The 22,581-nt window shown below is 31.8% G+C and overlaps 1 protein-coding gene across 1 annotated transcript in view; it reads right to left on the bottom strand.

Moving 5' to 3' along the window:
* Nucleotides 1-1,775: 1,775 nt before the first annotated feature.
* pald1a (phosphatase domain containing paladin 1a) overlaps nucleotides 1,776-22,581 on the bottom strand; it is a 53,648-nt gene continuing 32,842 nt past the window's right edge. The window contains exons 6-18 of the mRNA XM_073827970.1: nucleotides 21,648-21,808; nucleotides 21,499-21,574; nucleotides 17,657-17,814; nucleotides 16,519-16,615; nucleotides 16,328-16,432; nucleotides 14,508-14,603; nucleotides 14,297-14,431; nucleotides 11,772-11,888; nucleotides 11,502-11,681; nucleotides 9,252-9,449; nucleotides 7,729-7,869; nucleotides 6,204-6,275; nucleotides 1,776-1,949 (exon numbers count right to left, since the gene is read on the bottom strand). Of these exons, the coding sequence (XP_073684071.1) occupies nucleotides 1,776-1,949; nucleotides 6,204-6,275; nucleotides 7,729-7,869; nucleotides 9,252-9,449; nucleotides 11,502-11,681; nucleotides 11,772-11,888; nucleotides 14,297-14,431; nucleotides 14,508-14,603; nucleotides 16,328-16,432; nucleotides 16,519-16,615; nucleotides 17,657-17,814; nucleotides 21,499-21,574; nucleotides 21,648-21,808 (1,710 nt within the window). The remainder of the gene's footprint in view (nucleotides 1,950-6,203; nucleotides 6,276-7,728; nucleotides 7,870-9,251; nucleotides 9,450-11,501; nucleotides 11,682-11,771; nucleotides 11,889-14,296; nucleotides 14,432-14,507; nucleotides 14,604-16,327; nucleotides 16,433-16,518; nucleotides 16,616-17,656; nucleotides 17,815-21,498; nucleotides 21,575-21,647; nucleotides 21,809-22,581) is intronic.

Here is a 22,581-nt window from a genome sequence, read left to right as displayed (position 1 = left end):
GGTCATATATGAAGAATAAAATTTTATTTTATTTTATTTTCATTTATTTTATTTTTAATTTAAGTTAATTTAATATGAATAAATACAATAAAATAAATAACAGAAAATAAACGATAAATGCACATATATATTAATATAATACAATAAAGTATTTTGTTTTGTTATTTAAAATAAATTAAAACTATTTTAAATAAATAAATAAAAATTTAGAGCAAATATTTATTTAAATTAATTTAAAACAAAGCTTTTTAAAAACAAAAACAAATGAATATGAAAATGGAAAATTAATAGAAAATAAAAACAAAATGACCAAAAAAAAAAAAAAAAACTAGCTCTCACACAAAAATCTGAATATGAATACTCATGAACCTTAAAAACTTTCAGCAACTATTTCATCCTCCAAAGTCACAGTATCAAGCTGGTAAACCCAACTCTAAACCAGCCAATCAAATATAAGATGACCATTTTATGAAAACTCTTGGCGTTTTTTGTGCATGATATACATCATACAGACTAAAGCAACACGCAATGACAGAATCTTTGAACACATTAGGGTTGTCACGATACCATAAAAATGACTTACGATACTATACCAGCTGAAGTATCACGATACCAAGTAGTATCGCGATACCATGCAGTATTTTGTTAATTTAAAATTCAAATCTACAAAATGAATAAAAAAATTCATAAATAAAAAGATGTAAATGAAAACAGGCAAGATTTTTCTCTGAATACTTCACTAATGTGAATAAATGACTGGCTATTGTTATCCATGAAATCATGTCAACAAAAGTCATCTGAGCACTGCACAGAAGCTTCATAGAGTGACATTTAGATGTGGTATTTATGCATTTAGACTGTACTTATAATTGCATAAATAATGATATAAGATAAATGTTTTAAATACAAAACTCTGAATACAAAAATATGTTGGAAAAGAATGGAACATGACGGGAAACTTAAAACCGCCAGCAGATGGCAGCAGTGTTCATGATTGAATCACTGAGTTGTTCAAACGATTCTTTCAAAACGGCTGAATCATTCAGGGGTGAATCAAATGACTCGTTTTTATGAATGGCTTAGTGAATCAGTGATTCGCCCAAACTAACGCAAATTCAGATTCGAACACAGAAACGAAACTAAAACATCTTGCTCGTGTCTTATTGCTGAACTGTCACGGGCATTTTTGCTGCCATATCTTAAAATGTCCAAGTTATATATATATAATGATTGATAAGAACCAAGGTCAAAACCACTATGTTAATGAATGGAATTGCATTCGTGATCGCAAAGATGCTTCCAGAAACAAATTATTACACATGTTCTAGTGGGCAAATGAATAAAAATACGAAAATTCTGTCTAGTAAAATATTTTGATGTTTAATAATTGATTCTTGGGCTGATATTTTTAAAATAACATTAGACAGTCGTCTGAATCAGACCCTCTCTTCTGAAACTGCAGCGTGAACAAGGACGTGCGCGTGCAGCTTCTCATTTCAAACTGAACTGAAGCATGGTGAAACACTGAATAGCATATAAAGCCTATACACTGCTTGTACTACACAAAGCACAGCAGAAAGACATTTTGGCAGTCAACTTGTAATGTTTCTGCTGGCGTGCATGAACGTTTTAAACAGTGTTCCTGCCGTGCATACAACATATCTTATGGTGCTACCGTTTGGACGATACTACCGTTTCAAAAATGCAATGGCACCGCGGGTATTTGTAAGCTTTAGTATCGCGATACTACCGTAGTACCGGTATACCGTGCAACCCTAGAACACATGATATGACAGAGCGCCCTCTACCTGTCTGTAGGTGCAGATGATGATTTCCCGCAGGTGGTAGTGCAGCGGCGTCATCGTCTCACTGACGGAGTCTAACGCCATATCAACCTCCCGCTTCATCCGGTGACCATCAGGAAGCAACCGGACCAACTTCATCACCACCTACAACACACAGACATAATAATGTGTAAATACATGTGCAAATGTTATTACATTTACATTACATTGTCATTTTGCAGAATAGAAAAAGAACAGAGCAAGCTAGTGTGAGTTTTTTTTTTTTTTTGCTTTTTGTTTATTGCATAATAAATAAAAAGTAAAGGGATAGAAAAGACAGACGATATAAAAAATAGAAAAGCTAGTTTTTTTTTTTTTTACAAAAATAGAATAGAGAATGCAAGAGTTAGAGGGTCAAATAAAGATGGAAGAGATGCGTTTAGCCGATTCTTGAAGATGACTAAAGACTCAGCTGCTCGGTTTGAGTTGGACATTTAAAGGTAAAAACCAGTGAAAGTGATTTTGTGCCTCTTTGGGATGGATGAAGTAATACATTTAGGTAAAGGTTTAGAGCCAGTCATGTTATAGGTAAACATAAATGCTTTAAATCTGGTAGGCAGTGCAAATTGATAAACAGAGGTTTGATGCGAGTTCTTTACAGCTCGTTAAAAATTAATCTTGCAGCCGTGTTTTGGATCAATTGTAAAGGTTTGATAGATCTGGCTGGAAGACCTGCCAAAAGAGCATTGCAATAGTCCAGTCTGGACAGAACAAGAAATTGAACAAGGAGTTGTGAAGCATGTTCCAAAAGAAAGAGCCTGATTTTCCTGATGTTGAATAAAGCAAATCTGTGATTTTAGCAATGTGGTCTGAGAAAGTCAGCAGATCATCAATCACAACTCCAAGGTTTCTTGCTGTCTTTGAAGGAGTTATGGTTGATCTGCCTAACTGGCTGGTGAAATTGTGATGAAACAATGGGTTTGATGGAACCACAAGCAGTTCTATTTTGGCAAGGTTGAGTTGAAGGTGATGGTCCTTCATCCAGCAAGAAATGTCTGTTAGACAAGCTGAGATGCGAGCAGCTATCGTCGGATCATCAGGATGGAATGAGAGGTAGAGTTGAGTGTCATCAGCATAGCAGTGATCTGAAAAGCCATGTTTCTGAATGACATAACCTAGTGATGCCATGTAAACAGAGAAGAGAAGTGGTCCAAGAACTGAGCCCTGAGGCACCCCAGTAGTTAGATGTTGCGACTTGGACACCTCACCTCTCTAAGATATCTTGAAGGACCTATCTGTAAGGTAATACTACACTGGAGGGCGGTTTTAATATAAATGTATTAATATAAGTTTAGTCAGTAAATAAAACAATTAGAAGAAATTAAATAATAAAAATACTGTAATAAAATATTTTTAAAAAATACTACATATAGAATGCAATTTAATTATAACAAAACTTTATTATAAAATATTTATTAATAATAATAATAATAATAATAAATATAGCTGCAAGCAGCAATTACGGGGCCAAGCATTCAAAGGGCAAAATGAGGAGCTAAGGATGGCAGGAACAGCAAACCAACTGCAACAATAAGTAAAAGGAAGCAATTTTAAGATGATTTTAGTCAAAATTACAGAAAAATTATGTAGAACACCTACTGATATGATTTAATGCTTATTACGTTTGACCAACAAGTGGTGCTGTTACCAAATCGATGTGGTGTGTTTAGTGTGAGGTGACAAAGGCACACACAAAGTTTGGTGTCATTATGTCAAAGTTTTCCAAAGATAAAGCCTCAGAGTCATTTTCACATCAAGCCTAAAATGTATAGAGGCGCTGTACGAAAACGGTTTCATCTATCAACATGAAATCCATAACTTTATGTCAGCACAGTCTGAACATGATCTGACTCGATTTTGGTGAAAATCGGACGAACGGTCTAGGACTAGTTAAAAAAAGTAGGTTTTCAACAAACCAAAATGGCGGACATGAAGATTGGCCAGCTGTGGCATAATTGGTATCTATGTTGTCGGCATGAACCAAGGAATATTTTGAGACTATCTCATTACAATAGGCTAATGCTGTCTACAGTTATTAGCATTTTTGTCCATTTTATAATTCATAGTTAATGAATGGTTTATTACTCTTGACCAATAGGTGGCGCTGTTACCAAATTGATGTGGTGTAATCAGTGTTAGATGGTGATGCCACGTACCAAATTTGGTGCAAATATCTCAAAGCTTTGTAGAGATACAGCTTCAGATGCGCTTTGGCATCTTTCCAGCAAATTCGTTGATGCGTTAAATGAAAACAGTTTCAAACATTGACACAAAATCCATAACTTTTTGTCAGCATAGTCTGAAGATGATCCGAGTCAAATTTGGTGAAAATCCAACTAACGGTCTAGGAGGAGTTCGAAAAAGTAGGTTTTCTACTTTAATCAAAATGGCGAACAGGAAGTTAGGCCAATTTTGGCATAATTGATATCAATGTTCTCAGCCTGACCCAATGAATATTTTGAGATAAATTTCATTACAATAAGCCATTTTTCACATAAGTTATTAGGATTTTTCGAAATTTTTATGTTCATTCAGGGCATGGTGCCGAACATTTTTGTAATTATTGTCGAAACGATACGCTAATCTGTTCTCAAGATACAGCATTTTAAAACTAAATTCAAAATGGCCGACACCCAAAATGGCTGACATGGGAAAATTGGATATGGTTCGACTCGGCATGCTCCTCCGAATCTAACGGGTGTTTCGGATGAGTTTTGAGATTTTTGGCCAAAGCACTGAGAAGTTATAAGCAAAAATAGCCAATTGTCATATCTCCTGACCACTAGATGGCACTGTGATGAAACACTGCAGGTAGCCTCAGGCCATGCTTGTTATAACACACACCAAGTTTGGTCTCAATACTCAAAAGCGTTGCAGAGATATGGCCTCACATCCATTTTTGCACGCTTTTCGTAGAATTAATTAGCACGTTATTCAAAAACGGTTTGTCCAATCAACTTGAATTCCATAACTTTTTGCCAACAATGGTCTGAAGATGATCTAAGCCAATTTTGGTGAAAATCAGACAAACCGTCTAGGACGAATTTTGGTGTTCATTCGACTCGGCATGACCCAAGGATACAGAGAAAAAAAAGAATTTTGATTTTGTGGCTTACGGTTCAAAAGTTTTGACCAAAAAGAAAGTGAAACTTTGGACAAGTGGTGGCGCTAGAGAGTTTGAGTTAGAGACTCCAAATTAGCTACGGTGACATTTCAGACTGTGCTCTCTCAGCGTGCCAAATCATACAACTTTCCCGCAAGCGGTTCTATGGGCTGCCATAGACTTGCGGCAGAAGAAAAAGAATAATAAGAATTCTAACGGATACAATAGGTGCCTACCCACCTTCGGTGCTTGGCCCCTAACTATGCTATTAGAATGATTATTTAAAAAATATTTACGATTAATATAAACAAACATTTTGGAGTTTGATCTGCCCTACTTTTCCCAGCATCCATAACCTGTACAGGGTCACAGAAGACCTTTCTTTGGGTTTTCAGCTCATTTTAGTGTGTTTTTAGGGCAGACGATTCCTCAGGTCACTGTTGCCCTAAATCCGTCCTGAAGGTCATCACTGCATGTGAACCTGAGCTTGATTTACCAGAGTAAAGTGTGAAATTACCCTGAGGAACAAAATCTGCTGCCTCTGACACAGTGACTGAAAGATCACATGAGCGGGTCACAACCGGTTCTGAACGATCCGTATCAACACATGCGTCATTCACTGAATGTGGGTCAGAAATGAGACATTTTTTTACGTATGGCAACAGTGTTTCTGTATCTCACAACTTTGAGGTCACAGCCCAAATTAAAGTAATTTTGTGTACCTTATAGAGATATCTTGCGATAATTATTCACAAAGAGAGCTTTTTAGAGACAGTGAAGGTGAAGCCCTTTAACAGCATCTGATGCTGTAAACCATGTTTCATGTTAGAAAAAACCTGTGGAATCAGAAAAACCATAAACCACAGCTGGCAAGAGTGAAAAAGACATGAAGCAGCCAAACTGACTTCTGGGAATGACAGAACAGGTCTTGTTTTTGGCTTCCAAAATCTAAACCGCTGAGACAAGAAACCATTGAAGATCTTAATGCTGACGTGTAGGAAAGAGAAACGCAGAAAGAGGCTGAAATCACGCATGAAACGTAACATTTTCAATGACATTACTAATGCACTTTGATTTTCTGATGTTTGACATCTTTGGAAACTCCTAAAAATAATCCCTTAAAGCAATTCATGAACTGGAATGTTTTTCATAATCTTGTTTATTAAAAAATAAGTTTTATACAAAGTACCCATTTATTGTAATGTATGGAGTGTGTATTTTGTAAAAGAAAAGGTCTTAATGTATAAGTGCATTACCTCAAACTCGCCCTTTGTGTATTTGGCATCAGGAACGCTTACGATTTCATCCTCGCAAAACTCTGGAAAACCCTGTCAAGCAAACAAAAAGATCTTTAATAAGGGAATTGATTGATGTCATAAAATCATGAGTATGTTTCAATTTAAAGTTCAGAAGCTATAGTTTACATGAAAAAACAAACAAACAAACATGACACTTGTAAATTAAATCATTTTATCTATACTGATCTATTCATGAATGTGTAATATATACATTTTTAAACAAATTATGAGCTGCTTTAGACCATCTACAAATGTAAAACGATAAAAATAAAATGTTAAGGTTACCACTGCATCTTTCTAAGAAAAAAAAACCCTGATTGCAGCAATATAGTTTATTGACAGTTATTTTCAAGGTTTCAATGTACTGTCATTATAAATTATAACAATTACGTTTGTGTTCAAAACTAACCAAAATGAAAAATATTTTGCTCATAATTTCTGCACAAGAGAGACTTGGTGTTGTTTCCAAACAAAAGGAAATATATCGGTAATGAGTAGAAAAATATCGGCGTATTGGATTTTGCCGATATCCGATATGCTGATATTTTTAAACTTTTTCAAACATTCAAGAATCCATAATTTAAGACATTTATCATCATTTCAATAAAAATACAGTGGGGTTCGAAAGTCTGAGACTACTAGAAACAATTATGCACAATGATAAATTTAATAAAATGACTAAATACTTTTTTTGTTATAAATTGTATAACAACAAGTAAAGTTAAGTAAAGATCATACTCCATGAAAATATTTTGTAAATTTCCTACCGTAAATATATCAAACTTAATTTTTGATTAGTAATATGCATTGCTTAAAACTTCATTTGGACAACTTTAAAGGCGATTTTCAGAATTTTTTTTGTTTGTTTTTTTTTGCACCCTCAGATTCCAGATTTTCAAATAGTTGCATCTCGGCAAAATACTGAACTCAAAGACTTTTTACAACTGCAGCGATACAGATTATTTATATTTCTTTTCAAGGCTTCAATGTACTGTCATTATAAATGAACTTCATTATTGTTTATTTAATTCTAACAATTAAGTTATTGTTAAAAACTAACCAAACTGAAAAATATTTTGCTCATAATTTCTGCACAGGAGAGTTGTTTCCGAACAAAAATAATATGAAAAAGTTGAAAAATATTGGCATATTGGATATCGGCAAAAATCTGTTATAATTATGAATGCACAGTATTGGATTTATGACAATTATACATATGCATTGCTAAGAACTTTATTTGAACAACTTTAAAGGTGATTTTCTTAATATTTAGATTTTTTTGCACCCTCAGATTCCAAATTTTCAAAAAGTTGTATCTCAGTCAAATATTGTCCTATCCTAACAAATCATACATCAATATAAAGCTCAATTTTTTTTTAGAAAATGACCCTTATGACTGGTTTTGTGGTCAAATCTAACTTTCACCATTGTCTCAGTTTGGGATCTAGCTGTATAGTTTCTGTATTGTAAGATGGAGACGTACGTTGAAGTGCCAGAGCGTGAGCGCAGCGATCACCATGGCCATGGTCGTCCGGCCTTTACCGTTAGAGCAGTTAAAGACAAACGCAGAGAGCGAGTCTTCAGCGAGACAAGATTTCATCGCCTCCAGGAGCCTGTCGAAACCCTGAAAACACACACACAGAGAGAGACAAAAGCAAACACAGCATTATCAATGTGATCAAATGAAAGCGGTAAAGCTGACCAATACAAATCACTTTCACAAAGACTCTGTAAAACACACAAAAGAAAGATAATGAAACTGTCAGAATGATCCACAATAAAACCAGGTATTCATTCGGAATAATAGAAGTGAAGTTGCTATTACAGCAATAGTTTACCCATAGATGACAATGCTGTCATATTTACCCTCCATCATGTCATTCCTTATTACTTTATTTCTTCTGGAGAACACAAGGAGAGAAAATCTAGAGCTTTTTCACGCGTTCTTCAGACACAAGCGAGAACCAGTGGCATCAAACCTGACATGACCCGTCAAGGTGCCATGTTTTTTTATTCTACATCTCATTAATTTAATCTTATTTAATCAGATTTAATATTTTGTTGGTGAAAATTTATTAAATTGCCTTCAGAAGACTTTAGAAATAGTGCATTGTGTGATATGGAGTATCTAAAGATATTTTAATGGTACTTTTTTTGTCAATTTTGAAGCTTAAACTTATACTCTTAAACAATAAATAAAATTAAATACAATTTAAATGACATAAAAAAAATAATTAAAAATAATTTAATTTAATTTAATTAAATTAAATTTAATTTTAATTTAATTTCCAGAGGGTTAGTCGATGACATTTTTGGGTGAACTATAAAATAAAAACAAAACTAAACTAAATTAAAAAATAAATAAAATAAAAAATAAAATAAAATAAAATAAAATAACCAGAGGGTTAGTTAATAAAACAAAACAAAAAATAAATTAATAACAATGAAATTAATAAAAAATATTTAAAAAAAATAAAAAATAATAAATAAAATAAAATAAAATAAAAAAAGTTAGTTAATTAGTTGGGTTAGTTGATCATTTCTGGGCAAACTGTACAATAAAAATAAAATATATAACGTGGGGGTTAGCTGATGACATTTAAAAAATAAAAAAATAAAATAAAATAAAATAACCAGAGGGTTAGTTAATAAAACAAAACAAAAAATAAATTAATAAAATTTAAAATTAAATAAAATAAAATAAAATAAAATAAAGGAATAACATGAAGGTGAGTTGATGACATTTCTGGGTGAACTATAAAATAAAAACAAAACACAAAATAAATAAAACACAATAAATAAGATCAATTTTTAATATATATAAAAGGAGGAATGACGAAGGTTAGTTGATGACATTTCTGGAAATATATTTCTGTAAAATCTGAAGTGACAGTGACTCTGAGGGGCACTAGAGGGAGCAGATGGTCTTTTCTTCGTCTCATCATCAGTCTTCATCCCTGTATATGAATAGAAAGATCTTTGGGAGGAGTGTTAAGCATGTTTCACCTCTTCGGTGGGAGCGGAGCATTCTGGGAAGGGTATCCGTCTGTACTGCAGTCCCTGATGTGAACTCTTGTGCTGGTTAAAGATCTCCTGCACCGTCAGGCAGCTCTTGAACATCTTCATCTGCTTCTCCTGCTCCAGAGTCACTTCCAGCCATTTCTGACTCCCCACAACTTCCTCTTTCAGAGCCGTTTCCAGTTTCTGTCACACACACATACTTCAGCTACAGCTGAACATCTCCAGCTAACTCTGGTCTAGAGACAGTTTATCATCTAGCAACTGAACAATGTACCCTCAGCAACAAAATGAGTCAGTAATGCACATCCTCCAGCGGCTTACTGCTTTAATGGAGCTGGCTTGAGAAAGTAACATGCCAGAAACAAGTTAACAACTAGCTCATCATGCTAACGAAATGCTAGAAACATGTTAACAACTAACTAATCAAGCTAACTAAATGCTAGAAACATACTGGCTGCGTGGTAATCATGCTAAAACATGCTAACAACTTGCTAACCATGTTAGAAACAGGCTAACAACTTGCTAATGTTAAAACATGTTAAAACATGGTCATGTTAGAAACATGCTAGCAACATGCTAATATGCTAGAATCATGCTAGCAACTTCTTAATCATGCTAGAAACATGCTAGCAACTTGATAATAATGCTAGAAACATGCTAACAACTTGTTAATCATGCTAAAAACATGCTAGCAACTTGTTAATCATGCTAAAAACATGCTAGCAACTTTCTAATAGTGCTAGAAACATGCTAGCAACTTGTTAATCATGCTAAAAACATGCTAGCAACTTGTTAATCATGCTAAAAACATGCTAGCAACTTGTTAATCATGCTAAAAACATGCTAGCAACTTTCTAAGTGCTAGAAACATGCTAGCAACTTTCTAATAGTGGTAGAAACATGCTAGCAACTTGTTAATCATGCTAAAAACATGCTAGCAACTTTCTAATAGTGCTAGAAACATGCTAGCAACTTGATAATAATGCTAGAAACATGCTAACAACTTGTTAATCATGCTAAAAACATGCTAGCAACTTTCTAATAGTGCTAGAAACATGCTAGCAACTTGCTAATAATGCTAGCAAAATGCCAGCAATTTGGTAATCATGCTAGAAACATGTTAGCAACTTTGCTAATAATGCTAGCAACATGCTAACAACTTGTTAATCATGCTAAAAACATGCTAGCAACTTTCTAATAATGCTAGAAACATGCTAGCAACTTTCTAATAATGCTAGAAACATGCTAGCAACTTTCTAATAATGCTAAAAACATGCTAGCAACTTTCTAATAATGCTAGAAACATGCTACCAAAATGCCAGCAATTTGGTAATCATGTTAGAAACATGCTAGCAACTTGATAATAATGCTAAAAACATGCTAGCAACTTGCTAATAATGCTAGAAACATGCTAGCAAAATGCCAGCAATTTGGTAATCATGCTAGAAACATGCTAGCAACTTGATAATAATGCTAGAAACATGCTAACAACTTCTTAATCATGCTTAAAAACATGCTACCAACTTGCTAATAATGCTAGAAACATGCTAGCAACTTGCTAATAATGCTAGAAACATGCTAGCAACATGCCAGCAATTTGGTAATCATGCTAGAAACATGCTAGCAACTTGATAATAATGCTAGAAACATGCTAACAACTTGTTAATCATGCTAAAACATGCTAGCAACTTTCTAATAGTGCTAAAAACATGCTAAAAACTTGTTAATCATGTTAAAAACATGCTAGCAACTTTCTAATAATGCTAGAAACATGCTAGCAACTTTGCTAATAATGCTAGCAACATGCTAGCAACTTGCTAATAATGCTAGCAACATGCTAATAATGCTAGACATATGCTAGCAACATGCCAGCAATTTGCTAATCATGCTAGAAACATGCTAGCAACTTGCAAATCGTGCTGAAAACATGCTAGTAACATGCTTATACTAGAAATATGCTAACAACATGTTAATCACGCTGGAAACATGCTAGCTACATGTTAGTCATGCTAGAAACATGTTATCTATCTATATCTATCTAGAAGTTTCTACTTCAAACTATTTCAGACTGAAAACCTTCAGACCTAAACTTTTTAAAACATGGAAATATTTTTAAACTGTTCAAACTGTTTAAACTTTCTGGTCCAGCTTTCTCAAGCCAACTTCAAAGCTTGTCTAGAGAAACATTTGTATCTAGTTATTCTGTATTGGAGATTAATGCTGACAGATTCTGACCTGGATCTCATGTGTCTGTGATGAAAGCACACATATGTGCTGGTCCACACGCGTGGGCTCTCTGGGACAGAAGATCTGGCCGTTGGCCTCCAGAACCAGCTCATCCTGCAAATTCACCCACAAAACACTGCTGTGCTTCCTCTTCTCATCCGTCAGATATGCCAGAACGGCTCCCGTCGCCTGAAAGGTGAGCAAAGACGCCGGTGAGCGTTAACAAAGCCCTCAGACGGGGATAAAAGTCATTCTGAAGGAGCTTTTGGGAAGCCTTACCTCAGATGTCGGCTGCGCCATCCCGTAGACTGACATTTTGGGCACTCGTCTAAAATTAGCCACTTTCATCTGCTTAATGGTGCTCAGAACATCAGGCGCTAAATATTCATCTGCAACCTAGAAATACAACACACCTCTTCAGAAATAATCCACCATCTTTATTGGTTTAGTCAGAGAAATGTGTCATTAAGGATAACATGTAACTGCTGCCAAAATAATTCCCCAGTTTAATTCACAGAGACAATAAACAAGGTACAAATGATTTATTTTGGATTACAATTTTTTATTTACTTTTTTTTTTTTTTTTACATTTTCCAAAACAACCCTGGGTTTCGGGAAAAGAGCTTTAAAAATATAATAATAATAATAATAATAATAATAATAATAATAATAATGTTTGCTGATCTCAGGAATTTTAATTATAGCAATTAATTAATTAATTAATTTATTTATTTATTTATTATTATTATTATAAAAAACGGAATAATGGCATTTAATAATAATAATAATAATTATTATTATTATTATTATTATCATCATAGTTATTATTATTTTTTAAATAGCTACTTTCCATATTAATATTTTTTGGGCTGCATTTATCAAGCACAACCATTCTATCCTGTTACTAGACAATACAAAGAAACATCACTTAAGTTAAAAAGTGTTTCAAACATCATTCAAAAACAGCTCAAAAAGTAGAAAAACCATTGCAAACCTCAAAATTTTAAAAACGTTTACATATTTATTTTGTTCGATTGTTTGAAAAATGTAGCAAAATATGAACAGAAAAAAATTAAATTGCAAAATGTTCTGTTTGTTTTTTAAATAAATCTTGCATTAGAAATAATTTCATATGAATTAACCAAACTAAAAAAAATAATAAAAAAAATTAAACACCCCTCAAAGATATTTAGCACGATTCAAGGCCTGTTTTAAACCCTGTTTGTGAAAAAGGCCATGCGAGTCATTCATAGTTCGACTTCCTGAGTTCAGTCAACTCAGCGCTAAAGAAACAGTCCAAGGTTGCTTAGAAAGAAAAAGTCAAGCAACAGCATCATGCTTTTACAATTCATCTTTCCTTAGTTACTGTTGCTAAGTGGGAAAGACATTTCCATTCAGAGCAAAGCTGCATTAATCTAATTAAAAAAAAACACTTCAGGACAGATAAAGTAGAGCGAGACTGTTGAGATGTCAGCTTTTTGAAATCATGCATGCTGCTCTTTAGAATATAATGCAAATGAATAAAGACTGAGGCTGTCAGTAAAAGTCATTTGCACTCATTGACCTCTATATTCAGTTCTTCCAAGTCATTCAGTTTGTTAGATAATGATAAAATAAAATAATGATTGCCTGATTTTTCATTTTGTTCTGTTGTCTGGCATTTGTGAATGTGATAATCGTTAGTCATAATTCAATTATTGTGAGAAGTAGTAGTAAATCTAGTAACTGGGCAAACAACAGCATTTTAAATCTACCAAGAAACAACATTGTGAAAGAAAACATACATGTGTAAATTGTCATAATCTACTAACCTGGGAATACTCTGATGCCTGTATGCACATAACTCAAACACAGATCTTAAACAAAATCTGATGTGTATTCACTGCCACTCAAACGTTTGGGTTCAGGAAGGTTTCTAAAGACTGTTCTTATGCTCACCAAAAATACAGAAAAAAACTGTAATATTGTGAAATATTTCAATTTACAATATCTGTTTTCTATGTGAATATATAGTAAAATGTAATTTATTCCTGTGATGCAAAGCTGAATTTTCAGCATCATCCCTGTAGTCTTCAGTGTCACATGATCCTTCAGAAATCGTTCTAATATGCTGACTTTATTTTCGTTGAAAAATATTTTTTTGGAACCTTTCTTGGATACTTTTCAGGATTCTTTGATCAATAAAAAGTTAAAAAGATTATTTAAAACAATATATATCACTGTTCAAAAGTTTGTTTCTTGTTTTGAAAGAAATAAATACTTTTGATCACCAATGATGTGCTAAATTAATAAAAACTTTGATAATTAAAAAAATAAATCAGCATATTAAAATGTCACACTTGAAAATTCAGCCTTGCATCATATTTTAAAAGTATATTAAAATAAAATAAAAACATTATTTTAAATTATATTAACTTTTTGCAATATTACTGTTTTTTCTGTATTTTTGATCAAATAAATGCAGCCTTAATGAGCACAAGAGACTTCTTTAAAAAACATTACAAGTCTAACTGATCCCAATGTATATCTGAAATGTCTTCAGAAGACTAGAGTTTTGAAACATTTATGATACTTTGTTTCATTTAGAGTTCACTTAGAATTATGTTTATTTGAAACTTTGTATCACTTGAAATGTAACCATTTTGCATCATTAATAGCAACATTCCGTTTCTCTTGAACTAAATCTTCTAATCAAAGGATGATTTAGCTTAAAATATTATAAAGTAAACTGGTGACCTTGATATGTTTTATCATTACTTTAATCCAAGCACTTTCAGATGGGTTAATGTCGTGATGTTTCTCACCAGAACTCGAGCTCCTTTGGTGAGCAGGTCAGCTGGTGCTCTGAGCTCTGATTGGTTCATGCAGGAGAGGAGGCGGTACACCCAGGCCTGAGAGCACAACCATTGGCTGAAAGTACAGGCGAACGCCAGCGGATACTAGAACAGAGAGGAAAACATTATCAATATGATTGACAGCTGACTCTTAAATCACAGATTTGAAATCATACTGTACCTGTTCATGCAGGTAAGCATTAAAGACGATCAGGTAGAAATATCGCTCCAGACTCTGCAGAGTCCGATGGAGGAAGTAATCTTTAGTGCTGCTTCCCTGAAAACACACACAAACAGCAGAAAATACACTTTATTTACAATCTGTCCAACTGTAGGCTGTAAATCTGCTCGAGGTCTGTATTTACAGCTGGTTCTACACACAAGATTTCAGTTTGTCCAAAGAAGGAAAATCACTGGAGATGGACAGAAGCAGCTCAGTGATGCATAGAGAGTCTTTGTTAAGATGTCTCAAATGTCTTACACACACATTTGCACTCATCCGTTCAGTGTGTGTAATGAAGTCTGACAGAGTAATTAAGTGCTTTAAACACTGCCACTCTTCAGATTTAGATACAGAGCTTATATTATGAGGAATCACACTTTCATGGATTTTTTTTTCAGATAAAACAGAACTTAAATTTAAAAACGAGCTTGAAATCCTTGTCGTCCCTCACATGGATTTACATACACTACCGGTCAAAATTTTGGAATGAGTAAGATTTAATGTTTTTGAAAGAAGTGTCTTCTGTTCAGCAAGACAGCATTTATTTGCTTAAACATAATACAAATTGTGAAAATAGCTGTTTTCTATGTGAAAACATTGCATGTAATTTATTCCTGTGATGCAAAACTGAAATTTTAGCATCATTTCATCATTTATGAAAAAAACGTAATTTACTCCTGTGATCAAAGCAGATTTTTTAGCATCATTACTCCAGACTTCAGGGCTACTTGATCCTTCAGAATATAATTTTAAACATTAAAAAAATAAATTCAAAGGCAGCATTTATTTGATTTAACATATGAAAATTGTGAAATATTTTAAAAATTCAAAATAGCTATTTTCTATGTGAATGTATGGTAAAATTTAATGTATTCCTGTGATCAAAGCTAAATTTTCAGCAAAAAAACTGCAAGCATTTATTTGATTAAACATAATAAATTGTGAAATATTTTTACAATTCATAATAGCTGTTTACTATGTGAATATATATTCAAATGTAATTTATTCTTATAATGGAAAACTGGATTTTTAGCATCATAACTGTAAACATTTTTAAAAAATCTCCAAAATTTCAAGGCAGCATTTATTTGATTAAACATATAATAAAAAATAGTGAAATATTTTTACAATTCAAAATAGCTGTTTTCTATGTCAAAACATAGCTAAATGTAATTTATTTCTGTGATGCAAAGTTGAATTTTAGCATAATCACTCATTCTCCTTCAGAAATCATTCTAAACATTTTTTTTTTTAAATTGTAAAAATTCCAAGGCAGCATTTATTTGATTAAACATAGTAAAAATTGTAAAATAATTTTACAATTCATAATAGCAGTTTACTATGTGAATATATAGTACAACGTAATTGATTCTTGTGATGGAACACCAAATTTTCAGCATCATTACACTGGCCTTCAGTTACATGATCCTTCAGAATTCATTCTAAACATTTTTCACAAATATTCAAAATTCCAAGGCAGCATTTATTTTATTAAACATATAAAAAATGTAAAATATTTTTACAATTTATAATAACTGTTTACTATGTGAATATATAGTAAAATGTAATGTATTCCTGTGATTAAACCTGCATTTTCAGCATCATTAACTCCAGTCTTCAGTGCGACATAATCCTACAGAAATCATTCTAAACATTTAAAAAATATCTTCAAAATTCCAAACTTTTGATTAGCAGTGTAAAAAGCAGCAAAAAAGTCTCTAGAAACAATGAAAAATGAAAAAATATGAACCTAACTAACATTATACACAAATTCTCACCTGGATCTGATAGTCTTCACCGATTCCCTCCAGCTTTTGTTTGTTCTCATAAATGGCCTCTCGGATGTCATGCATCTCAGAGCACAGGTCGATGGCTCGGTCCACCTGAAAAACAGCAAGACACGGTCAACAGCTCATCCAGGATCTCCAAGTGTTTAGAAATATTAGAATGAACACATGCATATACAAACCTCTTCCATGACCTCTTGACCTTTAGGCAGCTTACTGATGAGGGTCTGAATAACCTGGAACTGCATTTTGGGTTTGTCTGTTGCATCCTCTTCAGCTCTATGAACGCGTAATATTGTTCACATTAAACATTTCAGACAAACAAATATCTTTCTTAAACATTTATGAGCATGCAAAAGAATGTTCATGAATATGTCAAATACTTTAAGCAGATTTATTACTTTTATTTAGCAAGGATGCATTAAATGGATCAAAATGTGTCAGTAAACACGTCTAATGTTAATAAGTGCTGTACTTTTAAACATCTGTGAATCCTGAAAAATAAAATGTGACCCATGCTGGCAAAAGTCGGAATGAGCAATTTTTTTTTTGTTTTAATTTTCAAGTTTTTATTTTTACAGTCTCCTTTAAAGTACCTACAAAATGACATGTGAGTTGTTAGAATTGGACACAGAAAGGAAAATAGAGTCAGCAGAGTTGATTTAGAGAAAACCGAGTTCAAGTTTTCTGACGATTACAAAGAAATTATTTGTCATTTTAATTGCAAGTTTTAATAATCTTATTTATCTTTTTAAATTTGACATAAAAGATTATATACTTTTAATAAACTTAGAAAAATGGCATTACAAAGGTAAACACTATATTCCCCTGTAAATCACTTTGAGGAGACAAATATCACCTAGGAAGGCACATTTTTTATCAGATTTTGTTTAGAATGTGCTTCTGAAATTTTGACTGTGCTTCTACATTTTTTTAAGTTAGGAGCACAAGTGCTGCTGTATCACGCTTTCAACAAAAATATTTTGCAGCACAACTGTTTTCAACATTGATAATAATCAGAAACGTTTCTTGAGTGTCAAATCAGCATATTAGAATGACTTCTGAAGCATCATGTGACACTTAAGACTGGAGCAATGATGCTGAAAATACAGATTTGATCACAGAAATAAATTACACTTTAACAGGTACTCGCATAGAAAACAGCTAGTCTAAATTGTAATAATATTTCACATTTTAACTGTATTTTTGATCAAATAAATGCAGCCTTGGTGAGCAGAACAGAACACAAAAACATTTTAGCGATCTCCAACATTTTGTGCGCTAGTGTGTAATCACTATGTGAGCGTGTTCGGGTCTTACGGTGCTGTCGGCTCCTGTGTCGTCCGTGTGAGGTGCATCATCACCAGAGATCCCAGGATCATACCCAGATTTGTGCGTCCGACGCCCACCTGACAGCTGAACAGCAGGGCCGGAAGAGGCCGCGACGCGTCACGACTCAAGGACAGAGACGGATTCTCCTAACAGAACAAGAGAGAGAGTCAATGAAGGGTGAGTTGTGAGCATTCAGTCCGTTCATCTCCATTTCCAGTAATGCACATACAATTCTGATCCTCTTAAATAAAGATCTCTTTGTACAGTTTACTTTTAATAACGCTGTAAATTTAAATTATTCATCTAAGGGTTTCTCACCCCAGGGGTTCATGAAGGAAAATTAAAATAATAAATACTTCAAAAACGTTATAGTTAATTGAAATCACTTTTTAAAAAATGCTACCTTAAATAAATGCTAACCGAGATAAAACTAAATTATTAAAACTTATAAAATATTTTTATCTCAATCATACTAAAATACCCAAATTAAAATGAAAAACTTAAAATATAAAAATTTTTAAATATATAAAAAAGTTTAATTAAATATATAATACAAATATAAACACAATAAAAATATATAGAAATTTTAAAGTATCTCAATGATACTAAAATAACAAAAATTAAAATGAAAAACTTAAATATAATTAGAATATAAAAATATAAAAAATTTAAGATATATAAAAATTAAAATTGAATATAAAATAAAAAAATAAATATAAAAAACTTACATTAAATACATAATATATCATACAAATATAAACAAAAAAATTATAAAATATATTTGATATAAAATATTTTAATTTGTTTATTTGCATGTCATGTGTTCATTAACTGTGAATTGTGAAATGTGAAAATTTACTTAAAAAAAAGAATGAAATAATAAATACTTCAAAATGCTATAGTTAATTAAAATCACTTTTAAAAAAATTACTACTTAAAATTAAGGTTAACTGAGATGAAATAAAATTACTAAAACTTAAATTAAAATGCATGCAAAATACAAAATGAAAAAAAATTATATATTTTTTTTAAAGTAGCTCAATAATACCCAAATTAAAAATGAAAAACTTAAATATAATTAAAACAAAAGATATAAACAATTAAAAATATAACAAATTTAAAATAAAATGTAAAATATCTAATACAAATATAAAAACAATAAAAAATATAAAAATATATTTTATATAAAATATATTAAATAATTTAATTGGTTTACTTGCATGCCATGTGTTCATTAACTAACTTCAGAGAATTGTGAAATTTTTTTCACTAAAATAAATATTTTAACTCGAAGGGGTTCGGCTGGGAATCTTTAATTTAGCTTATTTAACTTAACTAAAACTTTTGCAAAATGACACATACAACAAACACTAATACTCTTATTTTCCTCTTTATTTCCTTTCTTTGCATCTACTGTCCCTGCACTTTGGAAATGCTATAAAGAGCGACTTTTTTTGTTTCAGTTCAGAAATGTGCAAATGAATTTCAATCTTCAGTTGAGTAAGTAAATGAGATCCGGTCTCTTCCGTGGATCTGCTCGCTGCATGAGGCGTGTTGGCAGCCCTGGAGAACAAACAGCCTTGGAGCGACACAGGAAGTGGCCTCTTTCTTTTATAAAGCTGCTTCCTGTGTATCGTTCTATTGGCAGGGCTAAAATAACAGCTCGAGTCCTGCGGTTTGTCAGGACGCTTTAAATAGCGAGCGGACAGAGTTTAGAAGAATGATTCCTCGCTGCCCACGCACTGCCAACAAATGCTGCAAAACAGCTCGTTTTAAAAGCATTTGGGAATATGTGTGAGCAGAATGCATCATATCACAGAATATGAAGGGTGAAATGAAAACAAATAAACCATAAGCGTTTATTAGATATCGACTCATTTCTGCAAACTCAGGCTGTGGTTTTTTGTGGCCGTTTTGCTTTCTAATCTTAAACTTGACAAATCTGTGGCTTCAGCTTCTGTCCTCTTAAACCAGAGAAACAGGAAACACAAGACACGCAAAGGAAGTCTCATTCATCGGGCACATGCATTGCCACATGACCGATGCAAACACAAACTCAGCTCTAGCCAGATAAAAATACCACTCTGACACACTTACCATGGTAAAACTAGTGATAAACTGATAGATCAGCCAAGACTAAAACTAATAAATAGAGGATGATTATTTTTGTGCTTGTACTTTTTGTGATTATTGTGGCTGATCAGCTCTGTATATAATATAATTCTACAATCAGAAAACATTTGAACATTTTTGAATTATTCTAATTAACATAAAATATTATTATCTGCATAATTAATGCATAATGTAACATTTCTGTTTTTAAATAGTTTATTATTATTATTTTTATTAATAAATAGTATAATTAACATCTTAAATTATTATAATTAGTTATATAATTTTTGCAGATTGAGCAAATATTGAATAATATTAAAATTTATTCAAATTTTTAGTTCCACTATTTTATCTGCATAATTGGTGCATAATGCAACATTTCAGTTTTTAAATAGTTTGTTTATTATTATTTTTTATTTTATTATTATTATTATTATTATTATTAAATAGTATAATTAACTGCTTTAAAATATTATTATAATTACATAAAAGTTTTTGCAGATTGAGCGAATATTGAATAAAAAAAAGTGCACATTGAATAATATTAAAATTTATTCAATTTGATCTGCATAATTGGTGCATAATGCAACACTTCTGTTTTTAAATAGTTTGTTTATTATTATTATTATTATTATTATTAACGGATATAAAAAATTATAATTAATTATATATTTTTTGCAGATTGAGCGAATACTGAATAAAAAAGATTAAATTGCATATTTAATAATATTAAATGCCATTGATACAGGGTAGTTATATATTTAGGTACTGAGCAATATTAATTAACAAAATGTACTTAGTATAGGTTAGTTGCATGTAATTATGCATATTATTACTAAACTAAGTACATATAACTGATAATTGCACCTGATCAGCTCCATGTAATGTAAAAAAAAAACATTTAAAAAAAATTATTATTATTATTATAAAAAATATTATCTGCATAATTGGTGCATTATGCAACATTTCTGGTTTTAAATAGATTGTTTATTATTATTATTATTATTATTATTATTATTATTAAATAGTATAATTAACTACTTTAAAAACATATTAAAATTAATTACATAATTTTTGCAGATTGAGCGAATACTAAATAAAAAATAAATAAAAATAGCATAATTAAAAAGTATAGTTTTTTTCATATTTTTAGGTCTCTAATAATTTATAATATAAATTTCACACAGCTATTGTAGTAACTACACTGCAAAAAATTAATGATTTTTTTTTAGTATATGTACCTTGAATAGAAACTACGGTCACAAAGGACATTTTTATAACTGCCGTCTGCTTTAAATCCATCAAAAAGTGCAGAAAAAAGAAAACAATGAGGTCTGATTGGGATTTGGATGCTGCTCTAGTTTTGTAACTGAATGAGAGTGTTTGTCTTCAGTCCGTCTGATGATCTACAGACTCCAGAATATTCCATTAACTCATTTCCTTCTATCTAAACACATTATATATTACAGCTCCGGTGCTCTTTAAAGCATCTAATGTGTTTGGATTCCACCATCTCAAAGACGTCAAACATCTTCAGGGGCTTTAATCACGTTGCTGGCTGAATTGGCGTGAAGCGAAGCGACTGCATCATGAGAAAACAATTCAACTGATGCATTTCACATGACATCAGCTGACCAATGCATTGATTTAGATTAGCAGAAAGGTCATCCAGACCGGTTCACAGAGTTCATGATGGTGATTTCAGGAGAATCTCTTACCCGGAGAACGTTCACAAACGCATCGAACTCGTCCTCCAGCGGCGCGCCCTCCGTCGGCAGAGGCAGACGGTAATATCTGTGCAAACACATTGAGCATTTAGTGCACATGCACAGATGAAGACGACAAGAAAATTAGCAGTTCTGTGCACCTGTATGTGGGCATGGTGAAGCGTGGCCTCTTGTAAACCTCCTCTGTAACGTGAATGTCTTCTTCACAGCTGATGGAGATCTTCTGGGGTTCTCCTTTGAAATGCTCGATGTCGTTGTAGACGTAGAACACGTTGTCGTTGAGTTTGGCAAAGTCGTGAAGCTGAAAACATGAAAATGACATTTAAAATGCATTTAAGTCAATGACTAATAAAAAAGGAGGGGGGGGGGGTCCTTTAAAACAATGCAAAGTTCTCAAAAATACAATGGTTTTATTATTTTCATGTAATTTATAATTTTTTAAACAAGTTTAGATTTAAATGTAATGTGTGTTTTTAAATCCAATAACAACACAATGTATGTCTGATGTTTTGCCTTTTACTTTGATTTTTCTAATATTTTAGATTAACATTAACAAAAATTATTCATTATCATTATAATTAATCCTGAGATCAGAAAACATTTCAATTATTTATACATTTATTATTTACTGATTTAATAATAATAACAATAGTTAGTATAATAAATAAAATCAATCAATTTAATCATGAAATAAGAAAATATTTGTAAAAAAAATTACTATTATTATTATTATCATAATATTAATATGCATTGATATAAGTATAATTAATCCTAAAATCAGAAAATAAAATTTATTAATTAATAATAATAATAAAATGAATTGATACAAGTACAATTAATCCTAAAATCAGAAAATAAAAATAAATGATTAATTAATAATAATAATAATAATAATAATAATAATAATAATATGCATTATGCAATATGCAATAATTAATAATAAAACTTTTATTAGTGTCCTTGTTACACATTACATGTACTTAATGCAGTAATAACAATAAATAATTAATTAATTATTATTATTAGTATGATTAAAGCAGCGAATTATACTTTAATTATTATTAATATTATTAT

The sequence above is a fragment of the Garra rufa genome, chromosome 22 (genome assembly GCF_049309525.1).
Source record: "Garra rufa chromosome 22, GarRuf1.0, whole genome shotgun sequence".
NCBI lineage: Eukaryota > Metazoa > Chordata > Actinopteri > Cypriniformes > Cyprinidae > Garra > Garra rufa.
Note: the sequence above shows the minus strand (reverse complement) of the source record. Positions and strands in the feature narration are given on the sequence as shown.